Raw genomic sequence first — 25,845 nt, 5'->3', positions numbered from 1 at the left:
CGATAAATCACAGCGGAGCGTGGCCGTTTAAGTGCACAGAGTGCGGTAGAGGTTTCGTTTCGTCGACCCGGCTCACGCGCCACATGAGGACCCACACGGGAGGCCGGCCGTACACGTGCGAAGGCTGTGGCGACGTTTTTTATTCATCGTGTACGCTCAAAGAACACATGAAAGTCCACACCGGAGAGAAGTCATTCAGATGTGATCAGTGTGGCGAAGCGTTCCAATACAAGCGGCACCTTCGGAGACATGGATTCATCCACACTGGTACGAAGCCCTATATTTGTGAAGACTGTGGGAGAGGCTATTATCTGCAAGGCGACCTCACAAGGCACGTGAGGAAGCACACGGGGGAGAAGCCGTTTCAATGTGAGCAGTGTGATCTGGCTTTTGCGTTGACGCCGCAGCTGAAAAGACACATGTTTCTTCACACCGGCAAAAAACCTTTTACATGTCAAGTATGTGGATATGGGTGTTTTTTGCCGTTCCAGCTGAGAACACACATGAGAAGACACACTGGAGAACGGCCGTACAGCTGCGGCCAATGTGGGGATCGATTTAGAAGCAAAACAACCCTCAGACAACACAAATATACTCATATAAACAAAAAAGACTCACTCAAAAAAGGGGTCACATGCGAGCACTGTGGGAAAGGTTTTTCTCAACGAAAGCTCCTGAAACAGCATCAGAAGAGGCGTCCGTTATGCCTCAAACAGCATAGGAGGAAGCATGTCGGAATGAAGACTTTCAAACGTGACAAGATCAGTGCTTCAGGCAGTGAACAAAGCCACACAAGTGTCCAGCCAAAAGCATCCATCAACAAAGAGCCAACGACTGTAGAATACAGCGATGTAAAGGAAGAAGCCTTTGAATCAGCAGATGAGAAAATTGTGATTTACTTCGACAATATTAAGGAGGAGCCCGGCAGCTTTGAAGACGATGAATGTAAACAGAATATTGTAAAATGCACGGATTTAAAGGAGGAGCCCGGCGGCTTTGATGAAAACGCACATGAACACATCATTTTGATATCTAATGTTTTCTCTGTGGGTTGTCCCAATGCACTACCTCAGTGACAAAGCAAGAAAATAAACACTAGCATAAATGTGCCTCAGAATGGGCTCTTCCTCAGTTGCCATACTGTGCTGCTAAACTTATCAAGAGGACACCATGAACATGAACGGCCTGATATGCAGACTTTGTTCCAATCCAAAAAAACAACAAAACGTTTTATGTTTATTTTAATTGTGAATGAATTTGCACAAAAAAAACAGTATTGTGTGCGACATGTTTATTATATGAAGATTCAAATAAGCAGTGTTGAACGTTAACTTATACTTCTAAAATATGTTCTTTTAATTAACAACTTATGGACCTCAAACTAGTTTTGGTTTTGGGTTGCAGTGTATTTTCTGTTTAAAATGTGCGCAGTGAAGCGGATCTTCAATAAAAACAACCAGCTGAACAAACCAGTTTCACAGAATACAGTTAGGTAGCTTTGGTTTCACTTTCTAGTATTTGTATTGATCAGAAACCGTTGTAGTAAATTATACCTTCCGGTCCTGTTTGTTGGAGGGTATAGTTGACAGCCTGAGCTTCACAGTTAGATATTTTGACTGCAGTAATAGGAGGAGCGGCACTACTGTATCTGATTAGGTCACCTCTGTATTTCTTTTTTTTGTCGGTCTGTTTCTGAGCGGTTTACCATTGTCTGTTTTTATAATGCTCCGTTTACTTTCACTTCCTAAGAAATGTAACAGCGCAGTAACAATCTGTATTTCATAAGAACAACTAAATGATCAAGTCTATGTGAAATGCATCAACATTCAATTATTATTTTTTACAAAAGCAATAATTGAGGTAAAATAGTAACTACTAATTTTTCAATCTGTGCGCTCATGCTCGGATTTTCCCACATGGAATTTCAAGGGCACTTCATCTGTGGACAATATAAAGACAACTTGACATAATTTGTTCTTTTTTAAGTATCCAACAAGTTTATTTTTTAATTTAAAACACGGTTTACATTGTTTCCTCAAAGTTTTCACTCTTTTTTTTCAACAGTAATCGAGCAGCCCTTGTCCAAGCATAAGGTCAGACATTCTTTTTCCAACAGTCTAAGCCCAAAACACGTGATTTGACTGTAATCCAAGTAAAACGTTACACCCTCAATGACAAGTTAACATACACGCCTTTGTCCAATGGTTCTCACTCCTATAGAGACTGAACCAAACTCCAGTTCAAACTCTTAACTAAACGCAAATAGAAAAGTTAACTTACCTGCTGCCCGTGCGTCAGGTGTGTCCACAGATCCTTTTGTTCGTCCGTTTCGTTTTCTGTTGCTTTAAATCTGATCAGGCGAGTAAAACCCCTTGGATTTGTTTCATTTTTGACCTTGTGTGCGTAAAAGGCACACTGCCCGTTTCTCCAGCTAGGCGAGAAGACGTTTAGTTGACGCGACGGTTTTCAAAACGGTTAATAATTATCTGACCATAAAAGCGAGAGAGTGGCGGACAAACATTTCTTTACAGCTCGGAGTCTCAGAGCGCCTGTGTTGCATAATGAGATCAGATTTCATTTTTTTTTTTCTCTGCTTTTTGCACTGAAAGTGAAGGAATGCGATGTTAAATGATCTGCCACAGCACATGGGGGCACTCGGGACATTCCTTCTTCAGGGTTGAGGTGGAGGATAAGGTGAATTCTTAAAAGGTCATTGTACAAAGCAAACACAAGGCTATAAAATAAAGATTACGGCAGAGAAGACAAGGCAAGGATAAAGGAAGGCTGTATTTGTACAATCTTAACTTATCATCATAAATGGACCTAATTGTCTCATGTTATAAGATACTATGTCACCTGGGCACAGATAAAGCGGAAGGAAACGGATGGTTTGGTGGATAAAAATGTACAATGTGCCCTTTTATAGCTAAAACCTGGGCCAGTTTTAATCATTTTCTGTCCCTCCTGTTTAATTTTCAACTTGGGATTTAGGCACAGAGCTAATTCAAAGAAGTAAAGCATCAATTTAGAGACAGCACAGAATAGGATCATATTTTTGCAGTACAATAAACAAAAAAACACCAATGTCGATTGTTTTTTAATGTCCAAAACACAAACACCTCCCCAGTCATTAAAGTATTCACTGTATAATATAGATAAACCTACAGTTTGATTTTAATTCTCTCATTGTAATGACATTGTATTATGATAGAATGTCTCCATCTAGTGGTAACAATCCATCACTTCATTCTATCGTTTATTTTTTGTAGTATTAACATTTTTTGTGGTTTTGTTTTTACCTTTTTCTTGTTCCACTTCATGTTGGAGTCACTTGGGCAACTACGGGCCTCAGGCGGAGAGATGCAGGAGGATTCATTCTGCACACAAGATGTAATTATTAAATGTTAAAGGAACAGACCACCGTTTTTTTTGTACTGTGTTCTTACCTGAGCTTAGACGAGTTGATGTGTACCTGTCTGGTCTTTGTGCGTGCCCTCAGTCATGCAAAACGACCAAAGATATTGTTAGCATTTGGCCTCTCCCAATGTATTTCTATAGCTCCAAACGGGGGTGAGGTTGGAAGCTACAAAGACTAGACAGGTATGTAGCAACTCGTCTAAGCTCAGGTAAGAACATATCTCAGTATGGAAAAAAGGTGGCCTGTTCCTTTAAGTCCTCAGAGTGCTGATTCTGAATGAAAGTATGTAATTACTACATAAAAATACTGAACTCTATCATCTATGGACACAAAGCAGCTATTCTCAAAACCACAAAAACTGCATCCACTATCATTTATATTGATACTACAACTCTATTACTGTGCTGAGATAAAGCAGTAGCCAACCATTGTCTACCATTTGTCCATCAGGGAGCAATTCTCAGTTAAATAAGACTAAAAGACTAGTATTGAAACCACCAGAGCACGTGCACATTTTTAATCGACCTATTCCCACACCACATTTGAGATGACAGAAATAGATTCACTTCATGTCAAGATTGATTTGATCAACTCAACGTACGTGAGACTTTAACCGAGTTATTTCATTTTTTGATTTCTTATAAACCAATTTTGAAATCGTAGATGCATAGTTGTAAATTAGTAAAAAAAATTGCAGGCTGAAAAGTAAATATATAATTTATTCATAATGATGTATTAAGGGCACCTTTTACTTTCTGTGGCAAATTATTGCATATTTTAATTTTAAAGAATCTTGGCCAGGACACTTTTGAGATTTTTAATCTCAACGAATTTTATCCTGGATAAATAAAGGACAAAGATAATTTAAAAAAAAAGTTATGGCACCATTATTAATGGCACATTGTTGCATGTATATTTCATTCCAGACTAGTTTTTAACGTATTATTATTATTATTATTATTATTATTATTATTATTATTATTATTATTATTATTATCATTATTAGCCCAGAATTACAACATTTGATTTAGGTACAAATTATATTTTGTACTTTGTTATTGCATCTGCTAACATTATTAACCCAATGATTTCTCTCCTTTCTTTACTGATTACAGCAATGGCCTGTTACCACAATAAACATTTTATTTTGTTCCAAAATTATTGTCTCTGTCCCTTTTTGAACAAATGTCCTACAAAATACAATGAAATATTGGAGTAAAACATACAGTTTTAATTTAATAAAATAACCCAAATAATAGTACATGTAAACCAAGTTACATGTCAACACTAAATTACACAAAATAATCCCAACAATACAACTGTAAAACATGAGCTAAATACCGTCGCATATCCGCATATCACGGTGGATTTGCTTTTCACAGTATTTCTGTCTCGGCTCCGGGTCTGCAGCTACTGTATCTATTATTGGGAACTGACTTGAACTTGCCTGGCTTTGACTTGGGATCAGACTTGGACTTGCAAAACGTGGATTTGTTCCCGACTAATACGGCTACATTACCTTCAACACCTTCCTCAATAAGTTGTGTTTTTCTATCAGAAATGTGCATTGTGTTTAAATGTTTTTCTAATCCAGACTTATTGTTACTTTCCATATAAAATGAGCCACAACTACTACAACCAATACGCAGCAGAGTTACCAAATAAATAAATAAATAAAATACGACTTGAGTATTTTAAAACTTTAATATACAGTGCTTCATAAGTCGTTACTAAACACGTCCAGGTGATAAAAATCAGAGCAAAACAATAAGTTACACCAATGTAAAAAGCATTTCCTGCCTGCTATCCATAGGTTTGACCCCGATATATGAAAATACCATAGAAAGAATTCAGTCAATATATATCTTACTTTAGCTAAATAATAATAAAACTTTTCACAAGAGTTCCCTTAACCAACAGGTGAGTCTTCAACAAAATATTCAAAAATTGTGACCATTTCCCCCTTGAAAAATCAGTGAAACTTGTATAAATAAAACATTGAACAAGAACAGTCCAAAAAAGAACAACCATTTTTTGCAATTTGTCCAGAAATCATGCACACACACAAAACTTGATAACGAAGTCCACAGTCGATGCATAGGCCCAGGTTCTTTGTAAAGTAAACGGCAACTGCAGGATTCTGGGTAAACGAGCCGTAACCAATCGGAAAGCAGAGAGAGCAAACTTACTTAGTGCATCTGAGGGATTTTCTTGTTATTTATACTATCCAGGGCTGCACAGTGTTGGAAAATCTATGTAATTATGATTTTTCTGATAAGTTTTGCGATGTAGAGTCACGTTTTAATTGGTAAAATCACAATACAGTTTGCAGTGACATTTGGTAATACACTAAAATATGAAAATGCTGAAGCAACACAAGAACCACATGCATTTCTGAACAGGTTTTATACACATGACCTTATGGAAACGCCGTACTTAGGTTTTTCCATCTAGTAGTTGTAAGAAGACAGATGCCAAATAGTGCTAGCTGAAAAAAAAAACATTTTGTGGGAAAGTTGCAGCTGATTTATCATTTGAAATTGCCTGTGTTATAGGATTAAAAAAGGCTCGACCGATATGGACTTTTGGGGTTCGATCCCGATATGAAGGGGGTTGGCCGATAGCCGATATATAGACCCTTTAACTGCTGACATCATCAGTGACATCATCTGGAGGCAGGAAGTGATCAAGAGAAATAAGATTAAACTGAAACTATAGCGATTATAAGTGTAAAACTACAACTAAATAATGTGGTCCTGTTGTGGCTTAAGGTGCCAGACCAAGAGGAATGACATTTGAGACGATAAAATAAAGTTTATTTGATATTTCCTAAAACAGTTAAACATTTGTTTATCGTTACCACGACAACAGCTCCAATGGAAATAGATAGGAATCTAACTTCCTGCCTCCAGCTAAGCCCGGATTGTTTACAAACAATTAAAGGGTTTATAGGCAAACATTTTTATTTAATTTTTTTTTTAAAATCTCATAAACAGCCTATAAACATTTGTTTTTATCGCTAAGGTTTCAGTCATAGACACAGACGGCGTCTCTGGATTCGCCCATATATGGTCATGTTTGAAAACAGGGGGGAAAACAATTTGGAGAAAAATCGAAAACTTTCTCTAATTATTCAAAAACGACTTTAACAAACGCTGAAATATGAATATAGTTTTCTACTAAATAAAGATATAAAGACATGGAGTGGAGCAAAGTGGTTCAACAGCCCATAAATACATAAAAAAAACAGAGAATGCTAACATGATGCTACATGTTAGCATCGTGCTAATGCTAACGCTAGCTAGCGCTTACTATGACTGCCGTTTTTTCTCTTCTACTGAGCAATCTGCTGTGAACAAACATCCATGTAGATCTGATGTACACATGACTTTATTTGTATGTGATAAATAAGTTTATATTTATATTTCCTTGATGAGGCCACGCCCCCTTCGATGAGGAGACGCCGTCTGTATCTATTAAGTAGATCTGACCGATATGGATTTTTGGGGTCTGACACCGATATATAGGCTAATGCTTTAAATTGTTTAATAAATCTCTCAAATAGCCTAGAGTTAAACATTTATTTTTATACAGTAAAGGTTTCAATCATAGAAGTATAACTAATAGAGGTCGACCGTGGGTTTTTCTAAGACAGATCCAGATTATTGGGGATTTTGATTGGCCGATACTGATATTTTTGGCCGATATTTTTGAAAAATGTCTCGTCTCTAATCCTGCGTATGCCTCAGTATGTCAGAGGGAGCTTGTTTGAAAGACAAAAATCCGTAGATTCCAATACAAAAAGTCTCTTATGGTTTCAAAATTATACGCAAAAGTCTGCAACAAAAAATATATAAAATAGGTGAATAGGTTGTTTACAAGAAGCAAAGAAAATACCGTCCCGGAGAGATCGGCCCTAATATTAAGGCCCCAAATCTGATATGTAAATGAGAGACCCCCCAATGCCTCCATTAAGATGTACAAAAGCTACAAACCCTGTAATCTCATCCAGGTTTTCCAAAAGTGGGGGTCCAAAGATAGTTCCATTGTTTTTTTTTTGTAAATCTTTGACTTATAACAGTATATTATTTGTAAAATCCAGGCTAATGCCAAAATAAACTGTTTAAATGCATGTTATAAACATTGATTTCAAGCGTTTTCCTTCCCCAAAGTTGCATAAGAGGCAATAACGTCTTACAGTAGGTGTCAACAAACACGAAAACGCATGTGATTCTTGTGTTACTTCAGCAGCTCATACTTCAGCCCCCCCCCAAATCCCACAGCCCGAGTATAAAACCACATTTCTTGCTTTCTGATCGGTTACAGCTTGAAAAACTGACAGCAATTATTTGATTCAGCAACTCATGACCCCTCCCCCCCCTCTCGGTTTAAATATACAATTTACTACAATATAATGTTTTTAAATAATACCTCAATATGATTACCTAAATATTTCTGAGATGTTTCTACTGCAAGTGCCAGACTCTAGACTCTACTCCATTTCCAATATATTTACAGTCTGGTGAGCGATACGCCGGCGCTCCGCACTACAAAGGTGGGTTAGTAAAGTACGGCCGCGTAACTCTGGGTGTTTGGTCGCACTTTACAGCACAAAACAAGCTCTAATATAACAAGGCTGCCCATCACGGGATACTGACAACTAAAACTGATACAAAATGCAAAATAAATATGGTGAAGCTTCATTTCCTTTCCCTCTTCCCAATTGTGGAAAGTCACTACTCGAAAAATCTTCATCTTGAGATCTCTATTGATATTTTTTTCCCTTCTACTTCTTACTACTGTTTTAATTGTGTAACTAAACATTTTGAGTTGTACTTGTGCACGAAAAGGTCTATAAATACTATGGCTGGGAGGAAAAAAATCGTTTTGCAATATATCGCAAATTCGCAATACTTCTTTGTTGTGAATTGTGTATTGTAATGGGTTTGGTAAGTGATGACGTCATCGTTCTACTTCCAGGTTCAACAGAACTTTAGCCCTATTCACTATAATGGGATTTTGCTGATTTAAACCTGCTGTAGATCCGACTACAAGGCTCTTTTTACACATCTGATCACACAGAAATACTACTCTTACTCTGGAGTTTCTTTAGCAAGTGAAATATCTTCATTTTGTCATGGAGATATGTTAGTCTAATAAGGTGTAAACAGTTGTTGGCCTTTTATCTGCTGTTATTTCAGCAGGAGATTTAGATACAGTTGCAGTTTTTGCTGTGTTTGTCTATAAAACTCTAAACTTTTTGGACCTGGAAGTAGCTAGTTATTGTGTGTGTGATGTCACACTTAACGGACATATACTTTTGATACTCAACTCTGTTATATAAGAAAATATATGCAAATGTTAAGTTAAAGGAATAGGCCACTGTTTTTACATACTGAGACATGTTCTTACCTGAGCTTAGACAAGTTCATGTGTACCTGTCTGGTCTTCACGCGTGCCCTCAGTCACGTAAACGCAGCACAGACGGCGTTAGCATTTAGCCTCTCCCCCTCTCCTCTATAGATCTTCCATGTTTTCCCTATTTAAATATGGTTACGTGAAGTGTAACAATGTGGATTTTCTAAGCGGATAAAAAGGGGAACTATATTGTAAGGCGTAATAATATCAGGAGTAGTTCGACATCCGCACAGCAAAGTGAAGATGTTACTGCGCGGATATCAAACTATCCTGGTATTACTACGCCTTACAATATAGTTCCCCTTTTTAACTTTTAACGTAACCATATCTAAATAGGGAAAACGTGGAAGAGCTTGGTAGCTTCTATCTTCACCTCGTGTGGAGCTATAGAGGAGGAGAGGCTAAATGCTAACGCCGTCTGTGTTTACGTGACTGAGGGCACGCGTGAAGACCAGACAGGTACACATGAACTCGTCTAAGCTCAGGTAAGAACATATCTCAGTATGTAGAAACGGTGGCCTGTTCCTCTAATTCATTTGGGGTAAAACATCATAAATTCGTACATTGGAATATATTGTATTGCATTTTGGATCAGTATTGTTGTGATGCATATTGAATCGCGACCCAGCCTTAATAAATACAGTGGAGTAGTCATGAAATGGATCTCATTCGATTATACTATTATTAATACTGTGCTGTAAAGTGCAACCCAAAATTCACTTTTTACTGAGGTCGATCTCTGAGGAAATTTGAACTTTTGACCAATCAATAAGGAGACGGGTTAGACTCTCCTAACTTCACCTACCTCAGTAAAAAGTGAAGCGAAGTTGCCGGACCATGAAATACTCGATCGTAGCACAGGGCACACATTAGTATAGTAAATCCCCCCATATACTTTTGTACAGACACGCTTTGTTCTACCACATCTATTCACTGTGGCTCAGTAGTCCATGACATTTTTGCCCCATTTGCAAACAAGCATGGACCAGCTAAAGTGGATTTTTGCTGAGATAACTTTGTTGTATTGCACTTTTTTTTTACAACCTGCCATTTCTTCATGTCTTCCTGAACTTGTCACAGTAATCAACAGGCAGCAAGACGCATTATTTCCGCTTAAATAAAACATTACGAGAAAGAGCAAATCGCAGCCATAGACGAGTGTATACCAATAAAATAATAATATATAATAATAAACATTAAGATTTTCACAAAACAACAAGCAGATTCAGCTACACGAGTCTATAAAAACAGTGTAAAATTGATTGTCTTGACGATATAGAAAGTTTTAAAAAGGCATTGAACGACGAACGGGAACGAAATCGACGAATGCTCATGCGCCAAAGTCGGACACAGAAGCGCTTGGCCTGACAGTCTGCGAAAAAAAACGAAAAAAAAAAACCATTTCCAGCCTGAAAGAAAAGCAACAAAAACGCAAAGTCGTGGCTCGTTTACTTTTCTTTTAAAGGATTTTCTTAGAAGTAGAAGTCCGTGGCTTGAAGGAAAGGAGGGTCCAAAGTGCTGCTGAAGAGCGAGGAGAGGATACAAGACCTCAACAATGGCTTTAATTTGGAGTTTCGCTTTTAGGAGAAAGCCCTGTGACGAGACGAGGAGGTAACGCTTTTGAAGCAGAGTAAAGGGGGGTAGTTTGAAGTAATACACATTCACACAGCACAGGGTTCCTACACAGTTTACACATTTGTATTAACACTGTGTTGTTCTGCAGGTAAAATTCATTATACCATTGACTAAAATTCATATATCTGTAAGAGCTAAAAGGCACAATAGAAGCAGACCAGCTATGGGGTGGACGAACAGATACAGACGGCATCTTTAATATTGCCCATATATGGTCATGTTCGAAGCAGCGAGACTGAAAACAAAGAAAAAAATAAACTTTCTCCCATTACTTTAACAAATGCTGAATTATGGATATGTTTTTTATACTAAATAAAGATACAGAAACATGGGGAGGAGCAAAGTAATTCAACAGCCCATGAAAAAAACAGACAATGCTAACCAGGAAGCACACGTTAGCTTCATGCTACATATGCTAACATGAGCAACGAGTGCCGTTTTCCGCTTCTACTGAACAATTAGCTGTGAGAAAACCTCCATATGGACCTAATTTTGGCTTGACTTTATTGGTGTGTGATGAATATATTTAAAGTCCTCAAGAAAACGGCTAAAAAGACGGAAAAACGGTGATTCCCATGAGAAGTTTTCTTCCCCCTCGGCTGGTACAGACAGCAATACTAGGGAATATGGCCTAGCGAAGTGTGTTAAGGGTATAATTAATTTTCACTCTTTTTAGACATTTTATAGTGAATTATTTCTCTCACACAAATAAAGTTAAATCAAAATCTGGTCCCAGTGACAGTTTTGAGAGAAGACTATCCGCTAGAAGCAACAAAAACGGCACTCGAAGCTAGCGCTAGCTTGTAGCATGAAGCTAACGCTAGAATTACAGTTAGCATTCTTTGTTATTTACATATTTATGGAGTGTTGAACCACTCCACTACATACCTCTGTATCTTTATGTAGTAGAAAATATATTTAAGTAGTTTTGGAGTAATGGGTGAATGAGAAGCTCTTTTCCTTCTTTGTGTTCCCCCATCGGCAGCTTCGAAGAAAACCATTTCTGGGGGATTCCAGATGCCGTCTGTATCTATAATTAACGCTTTAAAACTAGGGTTGGTGACCGTTAAACTATACCCGGATGGTCTAGAAAAAAAGGTATCAAAGAGGGCACCGAAAAAAAATCATCTTTCTTTAGACACCAAGTTTTGACGCCGACTGGGTTCAAGAACAGCTCTTAAGAAAATGATTTGGTTGTTTCAGCTCAAATAAATGACATAAATTTAATTTAAACATTATTGTTCTTTTTTATGGATCTAAATCACAAATATTTTAGTAGGCCTATAGGTATAGAAAAAATTATTGTTCAAGTATCGGTGTCGTAAACCATGTATCGTTATTGTACACGCATTGAAAAAATAAAAAAAAAACGGTACCGAGCCCTATTTAAAACAGTCTTTGTGCACCGTCGCATTGATATTTTATGTTTTTAAAACCTGAAAGTCAGTAAGAAGTGCGACTTTTCAAATTGAAGGCTCAACTTTTCAAATTGGCCTGGAGCGCCCTCTGCAGGCAGTAAGTGGGACAGACACAGAGCTTTCTAGCGAATCGTGGGCACACTTGGAGCGCAGAGCTTCTCCAAATGTATCCGGTGATAGATTATAGGCTTTAAAAAGTGCAGGAAATTTCAGCGTTCCCTTTATGGCGCAACAGAATCCAAGGACTCCAGATCGCTGCTTCAACAGGAGATGAACGATACGACTCCAGGTATGATTATGAAGATGAAACAATGCGGTTAAAACCTCATGAACGTTGATTTTGTCTCTTTTAAGAACAGCTCGTTAAACTGTGCAGGAACTCTGTATTTCGCTCACACACTTTCTCACACCGATCCATGGAGTTTCCCTGATTCGACCAAAGGGGAAGTCTTTTCAAAATGTCGTTGCTCCTCAAAATGTGCACCACATTCTGAGATTACCCTTCTTTCAGATGGCGCTCTCTCTTTGTGCATCCTGATTTCATGAATGTAAATTCCAGTCCCTGCTCTCTGTCTGTCTCAGTGCCAGTCTTGGTCGTCCTCTCCGTCTGTGGACTCCTCGTCGGTGCTGTCGGCGCCCGTCTGCCGCTGTGTGCCGTTCTGCCTCTGAGCCAACATGGCGGCCGTGGCTGCAGCCGCCCGGGCCCTCTCCTCGGCCTCTCGCTGCCTCAGGGCCGCCGCCTTCTTCTCCTGCTCCGCGTGGCTCTTCATGTGCGCGCTCCGGCTCTTCACTTTGTAGAAGATTCTGGAGAGAAGAGAGAAATTGGAATTATTATCGACGATGTGGAAGGAAACAGCAGAAGGACACTGATTACACATTCTTTGTATTTTGAAGGGTCTAATAGAGTCTATATGACGGGCCAGTGGCAGATGATGATTAATAATGACACAAAATGACTGTGTGTAGCAAAACAAACAAACAAACTATGCCTAAGGGTGTAACGGTTCAGCTCTTTCACGGTTTGATACATCACGGTGCAAGTGTGATATAAAGAATAAATTGGTTTTGAAATAAAGAAGCCGAAATGTTCATTATGAGGCCATGTTTACAATCTCAGAATATAATTGGCAACGTGTTAAAATCATAGACATATTATTAATAGACCGTGATTACTCCGTTACTACGTTCAAGGGGGAAGTCATGGTGGATTTACAGACTCCTCCTCCCCAGCTCTGACGAAGCATGTTCCTAAAAAGGGCATAAGGGCGGGATCTTCACTGTAGACTCGGCCCTTGTGTGACGTGTAGCTCGCGCTGCTCCAATGCTAACAGTCCGACCCTCATTAGTACGAGATTTAGAAAAATGTTGTTACCAAAACCAGCCTGGTTTCTTTTATAAAAACTAACCCAGCGTGATCACAGGAGGAATATCGCGCTGTAGAAAGCTTTCCAATGGGGGACTAGCAGCTACATGGAGGCACTACAGCAATTGCAGAGCAATGGCGGCATCTAGTGTCGTCGTCACAAAGCAGAGGAGCCAGCGGCCATTGGTTAAAATGTTTCAAAGCTGCTTTATAATCAGCTGTGCCCCTGGGCTCAAAATGCAAAGCAAAATTTTAGCGTTTGTAAAACTGTCACATGTCGGGCTTGTGCTCGTTTCGTTAGACAGCAGCTATTACATGCATAATTTGAGGCTCTTGGGCAGTTCCTGGACAACAATCAGGGCTGGCCCTAGGCATAGGGCGCCATCTGCTGGAGGGGGCGGCGAATTGCGCTTTAATGTTTCAACCTCATACTCCCGCCATTTACAACATCGTCGATCGAAAGTGATTGTGATCTTTTGTGTTGAACACTAGATATTTCAATCTTTCAAACAAGCCCTCTCTGGTTCTTTTCCGCCTCCGGGGAGCCGCGTAACATCGCAATGAAAATTCGTAAATTTACTTCAGAAGAGGTTTCTCCTCCAATAGAACTTTCATGATACACATGCTTTTCTTTTATTTATTTTTTTAAATGAAGAGTTAAGCATAATAGAACAATAACAAGCATAATAAAATTAAATACAACTAGCCTTTTCCATATCCAATAAGTGTCCAAAAGGAACTACTATGGCATGCTATTTGGGTCAAGAAACGTGCAGAAATATGAATGACCGTCCTCTGTCCGCTAATTTGGCGCCCTCGGCAAATGCAATCCTGCCTAGGGCGCCAAAATAGCTCGAGCCGGCCCTGACAACAATCTGCTTGTACTTTTTTGAGGTGGATCATGACCTGGATCAATATGCCCTGGTGCACTGGATCTGTCATTCACCACAGCCTGGTCGTCTGCTGGGGAAACCTTTACAAAGACTCACAGATTTCATGTGTTTTTGGAAGACGTAACTTTACAGGTCTCGTGCATTTACAGCCTTCAGTTTAGCGGTTAGTGATGATGACACACGTGCACTCTGTTTGAGTAAGCTTACAGTAAATACAGGCTAAAACTTGCACCGCCACACAACATTTTGAAAGCCATCCGTCACATTAAAATAAAGGCGCAGCTCTCTCTCTAAAAGCAGCTACTTCACTTAATTCGATCAACAAAAGATAGAATTAAACTTGGCTTGGTTTCCGTGATAGTAGTTGGTCTAGTCTGTTTTCATTGTTGTTATATGTTATATAGTAAAAAATGTAGAAAATACAGTGAAATCCTTTAAAAATGTCCTTATTTAGTATAAAGGAGGAAAACTTGTGTGTGAGGTTTCCGTGGGACACTGACCTGCCGCACTTCTTGCAGGGGAACTCTCCCTCCGGCGCCGGCGCTGCCCCCTTGTGGCCGGAGTTGGGGATGGGCTTTCGGGGCTGGGGGTCGTACCGAGGCTTGGAGACCGGAGGAGGGGGCAGGGACGAGGGGATGACCCGCTGTAACGGCTGCTCCGCGTGGGTCTGCATGATCAGGATGCTCCCGGGCTGGAGAGGAAAAGGAAAGGTCGGTTTGTCAAGTCACTTCCTTTAACCTCTTACCACCCGCCAAAACCAAATGCATTCTCTCCTCTTTGCCATTGTCGTCACTTTTTATTTCCCTTATGCGTTTTTGTCACTTTTTTATTGCACTTTTTCTGACTTCTTTGTTACTTTATTGATGCATTTTTGTCTCTTTTTGCTGGATTTTTGTCACTTTTTTCTGGAATTTTGTCTTTTTTCTGGATTTTTGTCTTTTTTTGCTGGATTTTTGTCTTTTTTTGCTGGATTTTTGTCTTTTTTTGCTGGATTTTTGTCTTTTTTTGCTGGATTTTTGTCTTTTTTTTCTGAATTTTTGTCTTTTTTTTCTGGATTTTTGTCTTTTTTTTTTTTAAGGGATTTTTGTCTTTTTTTTTCTGGATTTTTGTCATTTTTCTGGATTTTTGTTATTTTTTTCTGGATTTTTGTCTTTTTTTGCTGGATTTTTGTCTTTTTTTGCTGGATTTTTCTTATTTTCTTTGCAGGATTTTTGTCTTTTTTTGCTGGGATTTCTGTCACTTTTTTGTTGCTCTTTTGTCACCTTTTTGTTGAGTTTTTGTCAATTTTGTCGCTTTTTTTGGTCACTTTTTAACGCTTTTTGTTGCGTTTTCATCCTCATTTTCTTCTCGTTTTTTGCCTCTGTTTTGAAGAAGCTTTTAGAGGAGAAAACATGTTCAGGTGGGAGTTAAGAGGTTAATGCTGCCCCTGGACCAACAGCATCAAAACATGGTCTCGAAACATATCATATTCTTTTCAGATGTCAGATAAAGCTGCAGTTGAATGGCTTCATATTGTATTTTTTGCATTTTCAATAAACCTATGCAGTAAAAATGGCAGATAAATCCAAATGAACACTTTTTAATGACAGTTAAGGCCTTTGTTTTAGGGTTATTCACTTGCTGGCTTTTTGTTTTTTAAATCAAGGCTCACTCACTGTGCATTTGAGAGGCTGAAACATGAGCTGCTAAACTGATACAAGAATCACATGTGCAGATTAAGCAGGTTTTGCAATCTAAGCAGAAGAATAAGGTTAAGAGAGCTGCATCTGTGCAAATAAACAATGTAAACCGGAAAATGGTTTCGAAATGTGATGTTTTTTCCGGGGTTTGTGGCTTGTTGATGCTGCAGTCCCTTTGTTAGTTTCTTGCCGAGTCACTGTTTACAAACGCTGCACATAACGGGATTACGCAACTCCCGGGCCGAGGCAGGGGATGTGGACGTCCACCAGAGGGCGCAAAACACTCAGCTGCCACAAGTGACCGATCTCCAGGAATTAGGAAGAGAAGTCATGACTAAAATGGAACTTTTTTTAGGGTGTGTATTGAGAAAACAATGCCGGATTTCAACAAATTCAATCTAAATGCCATTTTAATGCTCAAAAACAACATTTTAATGGCACAAATACAAAAAGATCTCTAGATTCTTCACCTAAAGCTGTGTAACTGTAGCTGTAATGTGGATGTGTATTAAATTGTAGCATTTTTTTTTCCCTTCCCTCTCTCACTACAGCCCGCTAACTTTCAGTCGGGGCATCTGAACTTATATTTGCTGCTGATTGTGTTTTTCCTGATGAATGGAGAGTTCCTGACAAGCTGGTCAGGAGGGCCAGCTCTGTCCTGGGCCCCCTGGACTCTGTGGAGGAGGTGAGGGACAGCAAGGCTCACCTCCATCATGGACAACACCTCCCACCCACTGCACGGGACTGTAGAGGAGCTGAGGAGCTCTTTCAGTGGAAGACTGAGACACCCTCAGTGCTAGAAGGAGCAGATCCTCCATCTCCACTGCTGTAAAGTAACTCATGTGCAATAACCACTATGCAAAACTACGTGCAATATTCCCTGTATGAGCGTCACTTTATCGACAACCTCTACTAGGACTGTAAACTTCACTCTGCCAATGCTGACTTTGATATCCTACTTTTTTCATAGTCTGTTCTAATTTTATTTTATTTATTTAAGCTTCAAGTTTTTTGTTATTACCCATTGTGCATAAGATACCTCTATATACTATGTAACTGTTTGCACATCTCCCGTCTATTCTGCAAACCCTGAGTGTTTCTGAGGGCTGAGTGTAACAAGTGAATTTCTCTATTGTGAGATCAATAAAGTATGATCTTATCTTCATGCTCGATGCCTGTGCATGAAGTCACCCCTGATCTTTTCCTCCTGTTCCTCCTCGTTCTCATTAAAGTACTTTTGTAACTGCATTAATAAAACAGCGGCGCAAATACTGGTGCTATTCAGTCACAGTGGCCTCGGTCGGAGAGTTTGACGGCGGCCCTGGGAGAGGAGTGAGGGCGCAATGACCCCTTAACCCTGTGCCCCTGGTGCCGCTACATCACTGAGACCTTCATTTTGTCTTTCATTTTATAACTACACCTTAATAACTAACACTTAATACCTACCTAGCAAAGAATAAGTCAAGGATGTGAAGAACTATTCAGGCATTGAGTAGTTAAGTATAGTAATTATTTCCTAAGAAGTCTAGATTTAATGTTTGAATCAATTATAATGCATTTTAATGACATTTAAGGTCATTCTTGTATAAGTTTAGCAGCGTGTTCAGAGGTTTCTGCTCCGGGACGTGTTTGAAATGTTCCCTGTGAGCCTTGCAATGATTTTTATTCTCATATCTGCAGACGAGGCCCCGTCGTTCGCCCTGCTCTACCGCACTTCCAGCTGGATCTCCCACTCACGTTGTTGTTGACCGTGGGCTGAAACGTGTGGGCGGCTTCCTGTTTCCTGTCCGATGACCCCTCCCACTTCCTGCTGTCCTCATCGCGAGCCTCGAGCCGCTGGGAACCCTGAGAAGAGAGAGACGGAGAGAGAGGAGGGTCAGTTTTACTCTGTGGCAGATGCCCTTCCATTCCTCCTGCAGGGCTTCACAGATAAGAGAGAAAGAAGATACTATTCATACCACTTATTTAAACAGATTTGTACTTTCTACTTTGAATACAGCCTATATGCCATTGTGATACCTCATTTGAAAGCCAAGACCTTCTAGTTTCTAAAAATATGTGTCAGATCTATGTGAGTGAAACACAACTTGCATGACATTTGCTGTTTCTAATCCTAATCATAACCCCCTGAACAAGAGGGAGAGTTAGTAATAGGTCAATGAAAAGGTTGCTTGAGTGAAAGTACTGGTGTATTTGCTGTAGAAAATACTACTAATAAAGCTACTCATAAGCTCTCCCGTCAAAACGCTTTGACATTTGGATATGTATTATTGGAGGGAATAACTCTAACCCTTAGATATCAGGTTAAGCAACGTTTACTTATACTGCAGCAATATTTGATCAGTAGTATCAGTACTTTTACTCAAGTAATGAAAGCAAGGACTTTGACCACAACTGACTGTAGCATAGAGACTGTAGAGGGTAAAAGCCATTTCCAAAAACTGTAATAATCGCATAGAATATTTATAAAAAAGATGAAAAGCAACTCTCACACCCCATAAACCAAATGAGAGAAATGCAAATCTGGAAAATCTATTACTCGACTAAACTAGTGCTAAGTACAAGAGAAGCGTGTGCACTTTGAGAGCATTTGCAGTAGGGATGCACCGAGTCGGGCCGATACCACATGCTTGTACTCATTAACGAGGTCCAGATACCAGAGACCGATACCAGTGAGAAACATTATTACAAAAATCAGAGAGTGCTTTTAACACTATTAGAGTTAAATGGGAGAAAAAAAGGTAATAATAAATACTGTCAATACACCCAATTAGGCCATATATTATGTACAACTCTGGCATTTGAAAGAAGTGCACTGGAAAAAGAATAATCGTTTTAAGGGGAGAAATGACATAAATCTACTTGAATTAACAGATTAAATCTAAGGTTTGAGTAGATTTGGTCTGGTCTAAGACGAGATAAAACCTCTAGTACTAGTTATTCTCTTAATTCAGATAATTTTGTGTCATTTCATGTGAAAATCAATTATTTGTCTGATTTCAAGTGGGTTTTATTTTTGTTCCATTGACGCTAAAGCATTTGTATCTCGGATTAGTTCAAACCAACTCAAATTCAACATAGAAGAACTTTAATTCAAGCAATTTTAAGTCATTTATCTCATTTAAGATTTTTCCAGTGTTGTGCTTTACTTTGGGCGAATAATCAGCGGCTTCGGCCCTCGGTCTGTTTACAATAAAGAAAATCGGCCCTGCGCCAACAAAACTTGCCTACCCCTGCCTTACAGGATGCAGCTTCAGCCAAGGAGAGAAAACGGCAACAAACTGGAGAATAATTTAGTGTAAATACAATATTCCACATAGAGCTGACTTTATTACAGACGACACTCCCTAAATCAGAGTCTGAGCTGGATTTAACCAGAGCTAAATGTTGTTAGTGGAGTCTGCAGTGTTTACAACATACAGGCTAATGTTGCTAATGTTGCTAAACTAGCCGCTAACTCGTAGCTAACAGTTTTGGCGATTCTTACTCCGTTTTATGTCCAAGGGCTTTTTCATCTGAAAAAACTAACCCAGCGACTAAAAAGTCCTCAGAAAATCCAAAATAAAGAGATGTTTATATTGAGCCAAAATGAGCCGCAGCAAAACAATGAAAATGTTGAAGCTACTGGATAAGCTATTATAAAGCTACTATAAACACACGAGAAAATCTACACAGAGCTGAAGTAAAGACGAGAAGAGACCATTTATCTGCAGTAATAAGTAACATCTCAATACTATTGTTAAACAAAAATAGGTAAATGAATTAAGCAGAGGCATTGAGGAGCTTTTGGACATGAGCTGTTCTGTCTATGATGGACAGTGCAATAAAAATTCAAAATAATATTGAATGGGAAAAAAATGGTATCTGTTCAATTCTGATGTAACTTCTGTGTGTAGTCTACTTTACTCAAGGAAATAAATGAGCAAATTAACAAATTACAAACCAATCTGCTGTGAAAAAGTCAGTCTATAAACCGTCACTTCAAAAAGTATGTTGAAGAAAACGCCTTGGACTACGCCACTGGACTAAACTAATGTATAATTCACTACTTTACCAAATACTTTACTTTTGGGACCCTCTGAAAACCAATTCCTTCTTTTTAATCATTTATACAATCATTTTTCCATTTTAATACCCTACAACCACGTTTTAATGAGAAATAAAATCCGTGCATATTTCTTTTCTCAACATTAAAACGATCCGTCAAATGATTTCATGAGCTCAATCTGTCAAACGTAATGCTTTTTAATGCCCTGCGGAAACCCTGAATAAACACTGTTCAATATTTAAGTAGTGTCGAGTGATTTTACTGAACTTCCAACAACTTTCACGGTTTGATAAAGGAGCAATTTCGATATTTCTTATTTTAAAGGGTTTTAAATATCATCTTCTCCACAGGCGTAATGATAATTGACAATCATGATGAAAACGCAGCTGGAGGCTCGTCTCTGTTTCCAAGGCGACCGCTTTATACAGTTTACAGAAATGGCATCGATCGGCGCTCTGATGAACCCACTCATTATGAAGCTTGTGTGTAACTTGTGGAGCTCGTGTTTCGTATTGTTTCTTTGGCCTCACCTTGGGGTCCACGTCCTCGTCTGCGCCGCGGGCCTCGGGTTCGATCTCCCCGTACAGCAGCGTCCCGTTTCGGCCGATCTTCACGTGTTTCTTGAACGTGTAATAAAACTCCACACACTGGGACACCGACTTTGTGCAAACCTGAGACACAGCGTTACAAAACAGTCAGTGATAATGATCGATGGCACTGTTTATATCTCAAAATGACTGTATGTGCTGCTGGATTTGGAAAGTAGGGATGTACCGATCCAATATTCAGTATCGGTATCAGTAGCCGATCCGGGCATTTTGAGAGTATCGGATTGGGTGACTGGACAGGTCCGATACAAGACGGTCATGAATCTGTGGTCCTGGATCTGCAGCGGCTCCAGCCTGTCGGTTTATCACAGTGCTTAGAGCAGGGGTGCCCAAAGTGTGGCCCAAATTTGGCCCACCGAGAGTGACCTACTTTTGCGTGCCTATGGTTAATACTAACTCTCTCCCATTCATTCTCAATGGTATATCTGGATGCAGTACACTTTCTGGCCACCAGCGTCAAATTGGGGGCGCTGTTTCACTCCTTTCACAAACACTGCTGTGGTGTCTCGGTGTTTATCACAGAGCGTAGTAACATCAACTTTCCCATTTTTCCAACTTTTATTGCAAATGTTGTTGATGTCAACAAAGGTACATGTTAAAAATGGACTTATAAAATAATTTATGCTGAACTGACACTTTCAAAATGATCTAATGTGGCATTTTTTTTTTGAGTTAACAAATGAATGAGGTAAAGTCACTGTAGGTGCTGTAGATACAGGTGGTGTTTTTACATTTTGCACTATATTGCTACAATAAGCTTTTGCCAGAGTTAGCATTTGTTTTAATATAGCATGTTTTCTGCAGAGATAGAATCAAATGCAAATGTAAATCGAATATAAAAGAAAGTAACTTTTATTATATGTGTTTCACATGACATCACTGTTTTTGGCCCGCGACCCACTGGCACTTTTTCATTTTGGCCTCAGAGAGAAATGTTTGGGCACCTCTGGCTTAGAGGTTTATCGCAGCACAGTGGAAAACCAGCCGCTTTTATGTTTTATTATGTATTTATTTTAAAGTTTTAGCATCTTTTTTAAATCTGTGTTACATGTTTTATGTTGCACGAGTGCACCGCGAAACATTCCTAGTTTGTGAACCTGTTCCCTAACAAAGGCAATAAATACAATTCTGATTCTGAAAAATATCAGCCAATAGAAATCCCCCAACATTGCATTGGCCTTAGAAAAAACACACATCAGTCGACCTCTAATTCAGACATTTGTGAGGGAAAAAATCAAATTATAAAGCATTTGAGCTGCTGGGCCGCTCTGATCTGCTGCTGCTGCATTTAACCCCGCCCCTTTCCCCTTGAGTCTCCATGGAGACGGTTGTCAATCACAGCTGAGCTCGAGGATGATAAAACTAAAGGCTTATTAAGACTTTTGAGAGCAGACAAAGAATATTTAAACCAGAAATACATTTTTAATGGGCCTTATTGTCTATATGGCTATATTATGAATCTAAATATTAATGAGCAGAACTCTGAGCAGTTTTCTTCTTCTTATGAAAGATCAGGAGACCTTTATTATTTCCAACAAAATCGATAAAAATTGTAATTGTCCAAACTGATAAAATCGAGATTTTATTTTTTGTCCATATCGCTCAGCCTTAAAGGGACTATACTGAGTTTAAAAATGTTAAAGTATTTTCCTCCCCCTACATGTTCCAGCCATGTCTAATGTGTAGAATGAGCTCAGACCTGTTCACCACAACTGCCTCTAAAATCCTGCACTGTCACTCAAAAAGGTGTTACTTCGGGTCCAAAGTGCCGTCATGCACGAGCTTAATATAGAAGCTGCAGTAACGCATAAGACCTGAGGTGGCAGTAGTGAGTATAAAATGACTAACTTGCATCTAGTCCCTTTAAGCATTTCTGTGACAGCGACCCTGAAAAGTGACCGTGCAAGTTGTGAAATGTGCTGATAAATTCATCCCTGTGAAGAATTGTGAAGCTACAAATGTCTTAAAAATAATTAGGGATGAGTTTGAACCACAACTAACATTTCAATGTAACAGCTTCCTCTTTCATTGTTTGTAATTGAAAAAAAAATCAGGTATTGAGGCTTGAACATTCATATTATTGTATTGAAATATGCTTCACCCACATGGAAAACTACTTTTAATTTAGTTTTAGTCCAATTTAAGTCACTAAAACTACTTTAACTAAAACGATGGCCTGAGGGAAACACAGAACTGCAAACAGAAAGCGTCATATTTCAGGAAACATTATGCCGTTATTATCTCTGTAAACACGAAATGCCAAAAGCCTCTGGGGCGGAATCAAATGATGCTCCCACAATGGAAACACTCCTCTGCTTTGTTTCCCGGGAGGATCCACTGCCACGGGTCAGTTTCAAACCTCCAGTTCTGTACCTGTTTCTGGACCATGAAGAAGTCCTTCTTGTTCGCCGTGATGCCTTTGTTGAACTGACGTCTCTCGGCGGCGCTCCAGTCGTCCGACCCTGAGCAAAGTAAGAAAAGAGAAAAGCAAATGGTCAAATACAACAACAAAAAAGTGACCCTGGAAGTTGAGAAATCTCCTCCATAAACTCATCTCTTTTGGAATATTAGAAATGTTTAACCCCTTAATCCCCGCCTTAACCGAGCACATTGTCTCCACTTTTACCCAAATCTGAAAGCTTCTCGACTGGGGCTTACAGTCAGAGTAACGCCTCATTTGAAAGCTAAGACCTACAAAACTCATCTAAGCTTTTTTTTCTCAGGTTTTCATTGCTTTTTTGTGTGATAAAGAAATGACTAAACCACCCCTTTCCCCCTGAACTGATTCATGGCAGTGTTTCCCAACCAGGGGTACGTGAGCACTTAGCAGGGGAACAATAAGGAAAAACAAAACACTATTTGCATATTAGTCCTTCTTGGGGGATTTTGAACATAAAGAATATATTAAAATAACAAATATGGTAATTGAAGAGCCGTCTTTCGTTGCCACAAACACAGAGAAAAATCAGCACGTATTTCAGATATTTTACAGTACCTTGATACATTATACTAAATTTAGTAAAATGTAATGTGCTCTGTAACAATCTGTAATAACTTGTACCTATGGGTTAGATGCAGTGTTAATTTCGTCGACTAAAATATTTAGCCTTAATTTTAGTCAAATTGATATTTTTGACGACTAAAATTGGACTAAAACTAAATTAAAAGTTTTTCATGAGACTAAAACTTTGACTAAAATGTCCAGATATTTTAGTCGACTAAAATAAGACTAAATAAAAATGAAAAGGAGAGACTAAAATCATCTAAACTTCTATTGAGCATCTGAAAGAGCCTCAGATCATGTAAATTCTCTGCCAAAGGATCGGCTCTGAGCTTTGTTCATGTGGAGCAGCTCCATGAAGCAGAGGAACAGGATTAAATATGATTATAATGAATATTATCAATGCAAAGTCGACTAAATTTACTTGCAATTTTAGTCGACTAAAACTAGACTAAAATTTAAAAGATTTTTTTGACTAAATCTCGACTAAAATTACATTACATTTTAGTCAAAAGACTAAGACTAAAACTAAACTAAAATATGTTGTCAAAATTAACACTGGTTAGATACACAATGGAATAACTTGTATTAGTACTTTAGAGGTACATAATGTAATAGGACAAAAGACCCTTAGAGTTAGGACTTAAGGTCAGGGTTAGGGTGAGAGCTTTATTACATTATGTACCTACAAACTACAAATACACATTATTCCATTGTGTATCTAACCCACAGGTACAAGTTATTACAGATTGTTACAGCAGCGTCACAAATAATGTCATAAATTTAGATTTTAAGCCAGTCTGAATCCAGTTTAATGCTTTTTTAATAACATTTAACCTCCTACCCCCCACCTCTACCGAGCACATTTTCTCCAGTCCAGCTTTACCCAAATCTACAGTAAAAGCTTCTCGACTGGAGCTCACAGCCTTTAGCAATGCCTTATTTGAAAGCTAAGACCGACAAAACTGATCGTGGCGTTTTTGTTGCATCGTTGCCTCGTTATTGTCATGTTTTTGTCTCTTTTTTGTCTGGTTTTCGTTGTTTTTTTTGTTTGCTTTCTTCATCGCTTTTTTGTCATATTATCATCTCGTTTCCGTCACGTTTTAATTGTCTTTTTGTTGCTTTTCTGGCACGTTTTCGTCGCTCTTTCTTTTTGCTTTTTCACCACTTAATACTCATATTTTTTATCCTCGTTTTTGTCGCTTTTTTTCATTCGGTTAAAGCCAAACTGGAGAAAACGTGCTCGGTTCAGGCTCTGGCGAAGCCTGTTCCTAAAAAGGGCATAAGGGCGGGATCTTCACTGTAGACTCCGCCCTTGTGTGACGTGTCAGCCTGTTTTTTTTAAATTGTGCCTAATCCAGCGTTATCACAGGAGGAATATCTAGCTGTAGAAAGGGTTAAAGAATTGGCACAGTTGTTTAGAATATGTCTTAAGTCCAGTGCTATGCAATGTAAAACTAGCTCGTTCTGCCGCCACCATATGGAGGTACTGCAGCAATGGCGGCCCCTAGTGTCGTCGTCGTGAATCTCTGCTACAAACAGCCATTGGTTTTAGACCATCATTTTGGTATTTTCAATGAACGTACACAGGAAAAATTGTTGAGCAAGGTCACAAATAATGTCATGAATTTAGATTTTATGCCAGTTTGAATCCCGCCTTCACCGAGCGCATTTTCTCCAGTCCAGCTTTACCCAAATCTACAGTAAAAGCTTCTCGACTGGAGCTCACAGCCTTTAGGCCAGAGCAACGCCTCATTTGAAAGCTAAGACCTACAAAACTGATTGTGACTTTGTTGCAATGTTTTCGTCTCTTTTTTGTCTGGTTTTTGTAATTTTTTTGTTTTGTTTGTTTGTTTTCTGGCACGTTTTTTTGTGGCTCTTTCTTTGTTTTTTCACCGCTTTTTAATCGTCTTTGTGTCGCTCTTTTTTCACAACTGAAGAAAACGTGCTCGGTTCCGGTGGGGGTTCACTCTGCAAGTATCCTTTTCACCAGTTTTTTGTTTGTTCCTTAGCATCAACAATCTGCCTGATATAGTATTATTACACACCTTCCTTAACAATCAATTTTGCTGATATTTTGTCCACATAAAAAGCAAACGTATCCAATAACCAATGAGAGCCGCTGGTCACTGACGACATTCGAGTCTGATTAAATCACTCGCGGAGCTCGTCTCAGCTGTATCTGACATTTGTCCGTTTGGGTGGGGCCTTGTTCAAGTTCAAGAAACCCCCCTCTCCTCTTCTCTCTCTCTCTTCTCTCTCAGTCTTTCTCTCTCGGCCCTGAATCCCAGACTCACACTAGAGTCAGTGAAACGTGTGGGTAAACAAAGAAAGCCCTGTCTCTTGCCCGGGATTAACCGCACG

At 39.1% G+C, this 25,845-nt stretch overlaps 3 protein-coding genes across 3 annotated transcripts in view; 1 reads left to right on the top strand and 2 right to left on the bottom strand.

Annotated features, from left to right (window-relative positions):
* The window catches only part of exoc3l4 (exocyst complex component 3-like 4), a gene marked incomplete at its 3' end in the record, with an annotated part of 50,152 nt that extends 46,794 nt beyond the window's left edge, over positions 1-3,358 (bottom strand). Inside the window, exon 1 of the mRNA XM_079574225.1 lies at positions 3,300-3,358. The remainder of the gene's footprint in view (positions 1-3,299) is intronic.
* The window catches only part of vps29 (VPS29 retromer complex component), a 230,067-nt gene that overhangs the window by 135,406 nt on the left and 68,816 nt on the right, over positions 1-25,845 (top strand). The window lies entirely within an intron of this gene.
* The window catches only part of mideasb (mitotic deacetylase associated SANT domain protein b), an 81,327-nt gene continuing 67,427 nt past the window's right edge, over positions 11,946-25,845 (bottom strand). The window contains 5 exon segments of the mRNA XM_079573407.1: positions 11,946-12,693; positions 14,646-14,836; positions 17,562-17,669; positions 20,403-20,543; positions 22,854-22,942. Coding sequence (XP_079429533.1) covers positions 12,468-12,693; positions 14,646-14,836; positions 17,562-17,669; positions 20,403-20,543; positions 22,854-22,942 — 755 coding nt within the window. The 3' untranslated portion in view covers positions 11,946-12,467.

The sequence above is a fragment of the Gobius niger genome, assembly GCF_951799975.1.
Source record: "Gobius niger genome assembly, chromosome: 16".
In the NCBI taxonomy this organism is placed as follows: domain Eukaryota; kingdom Metazoa; phylum Chordata; class Actinopteri; order Gobiiformes; family Gobiidae; genus Gobius; species Gobius niger.
This window is presented reverse-complemented; position numbering and strand designations above follow the sequence as displayed.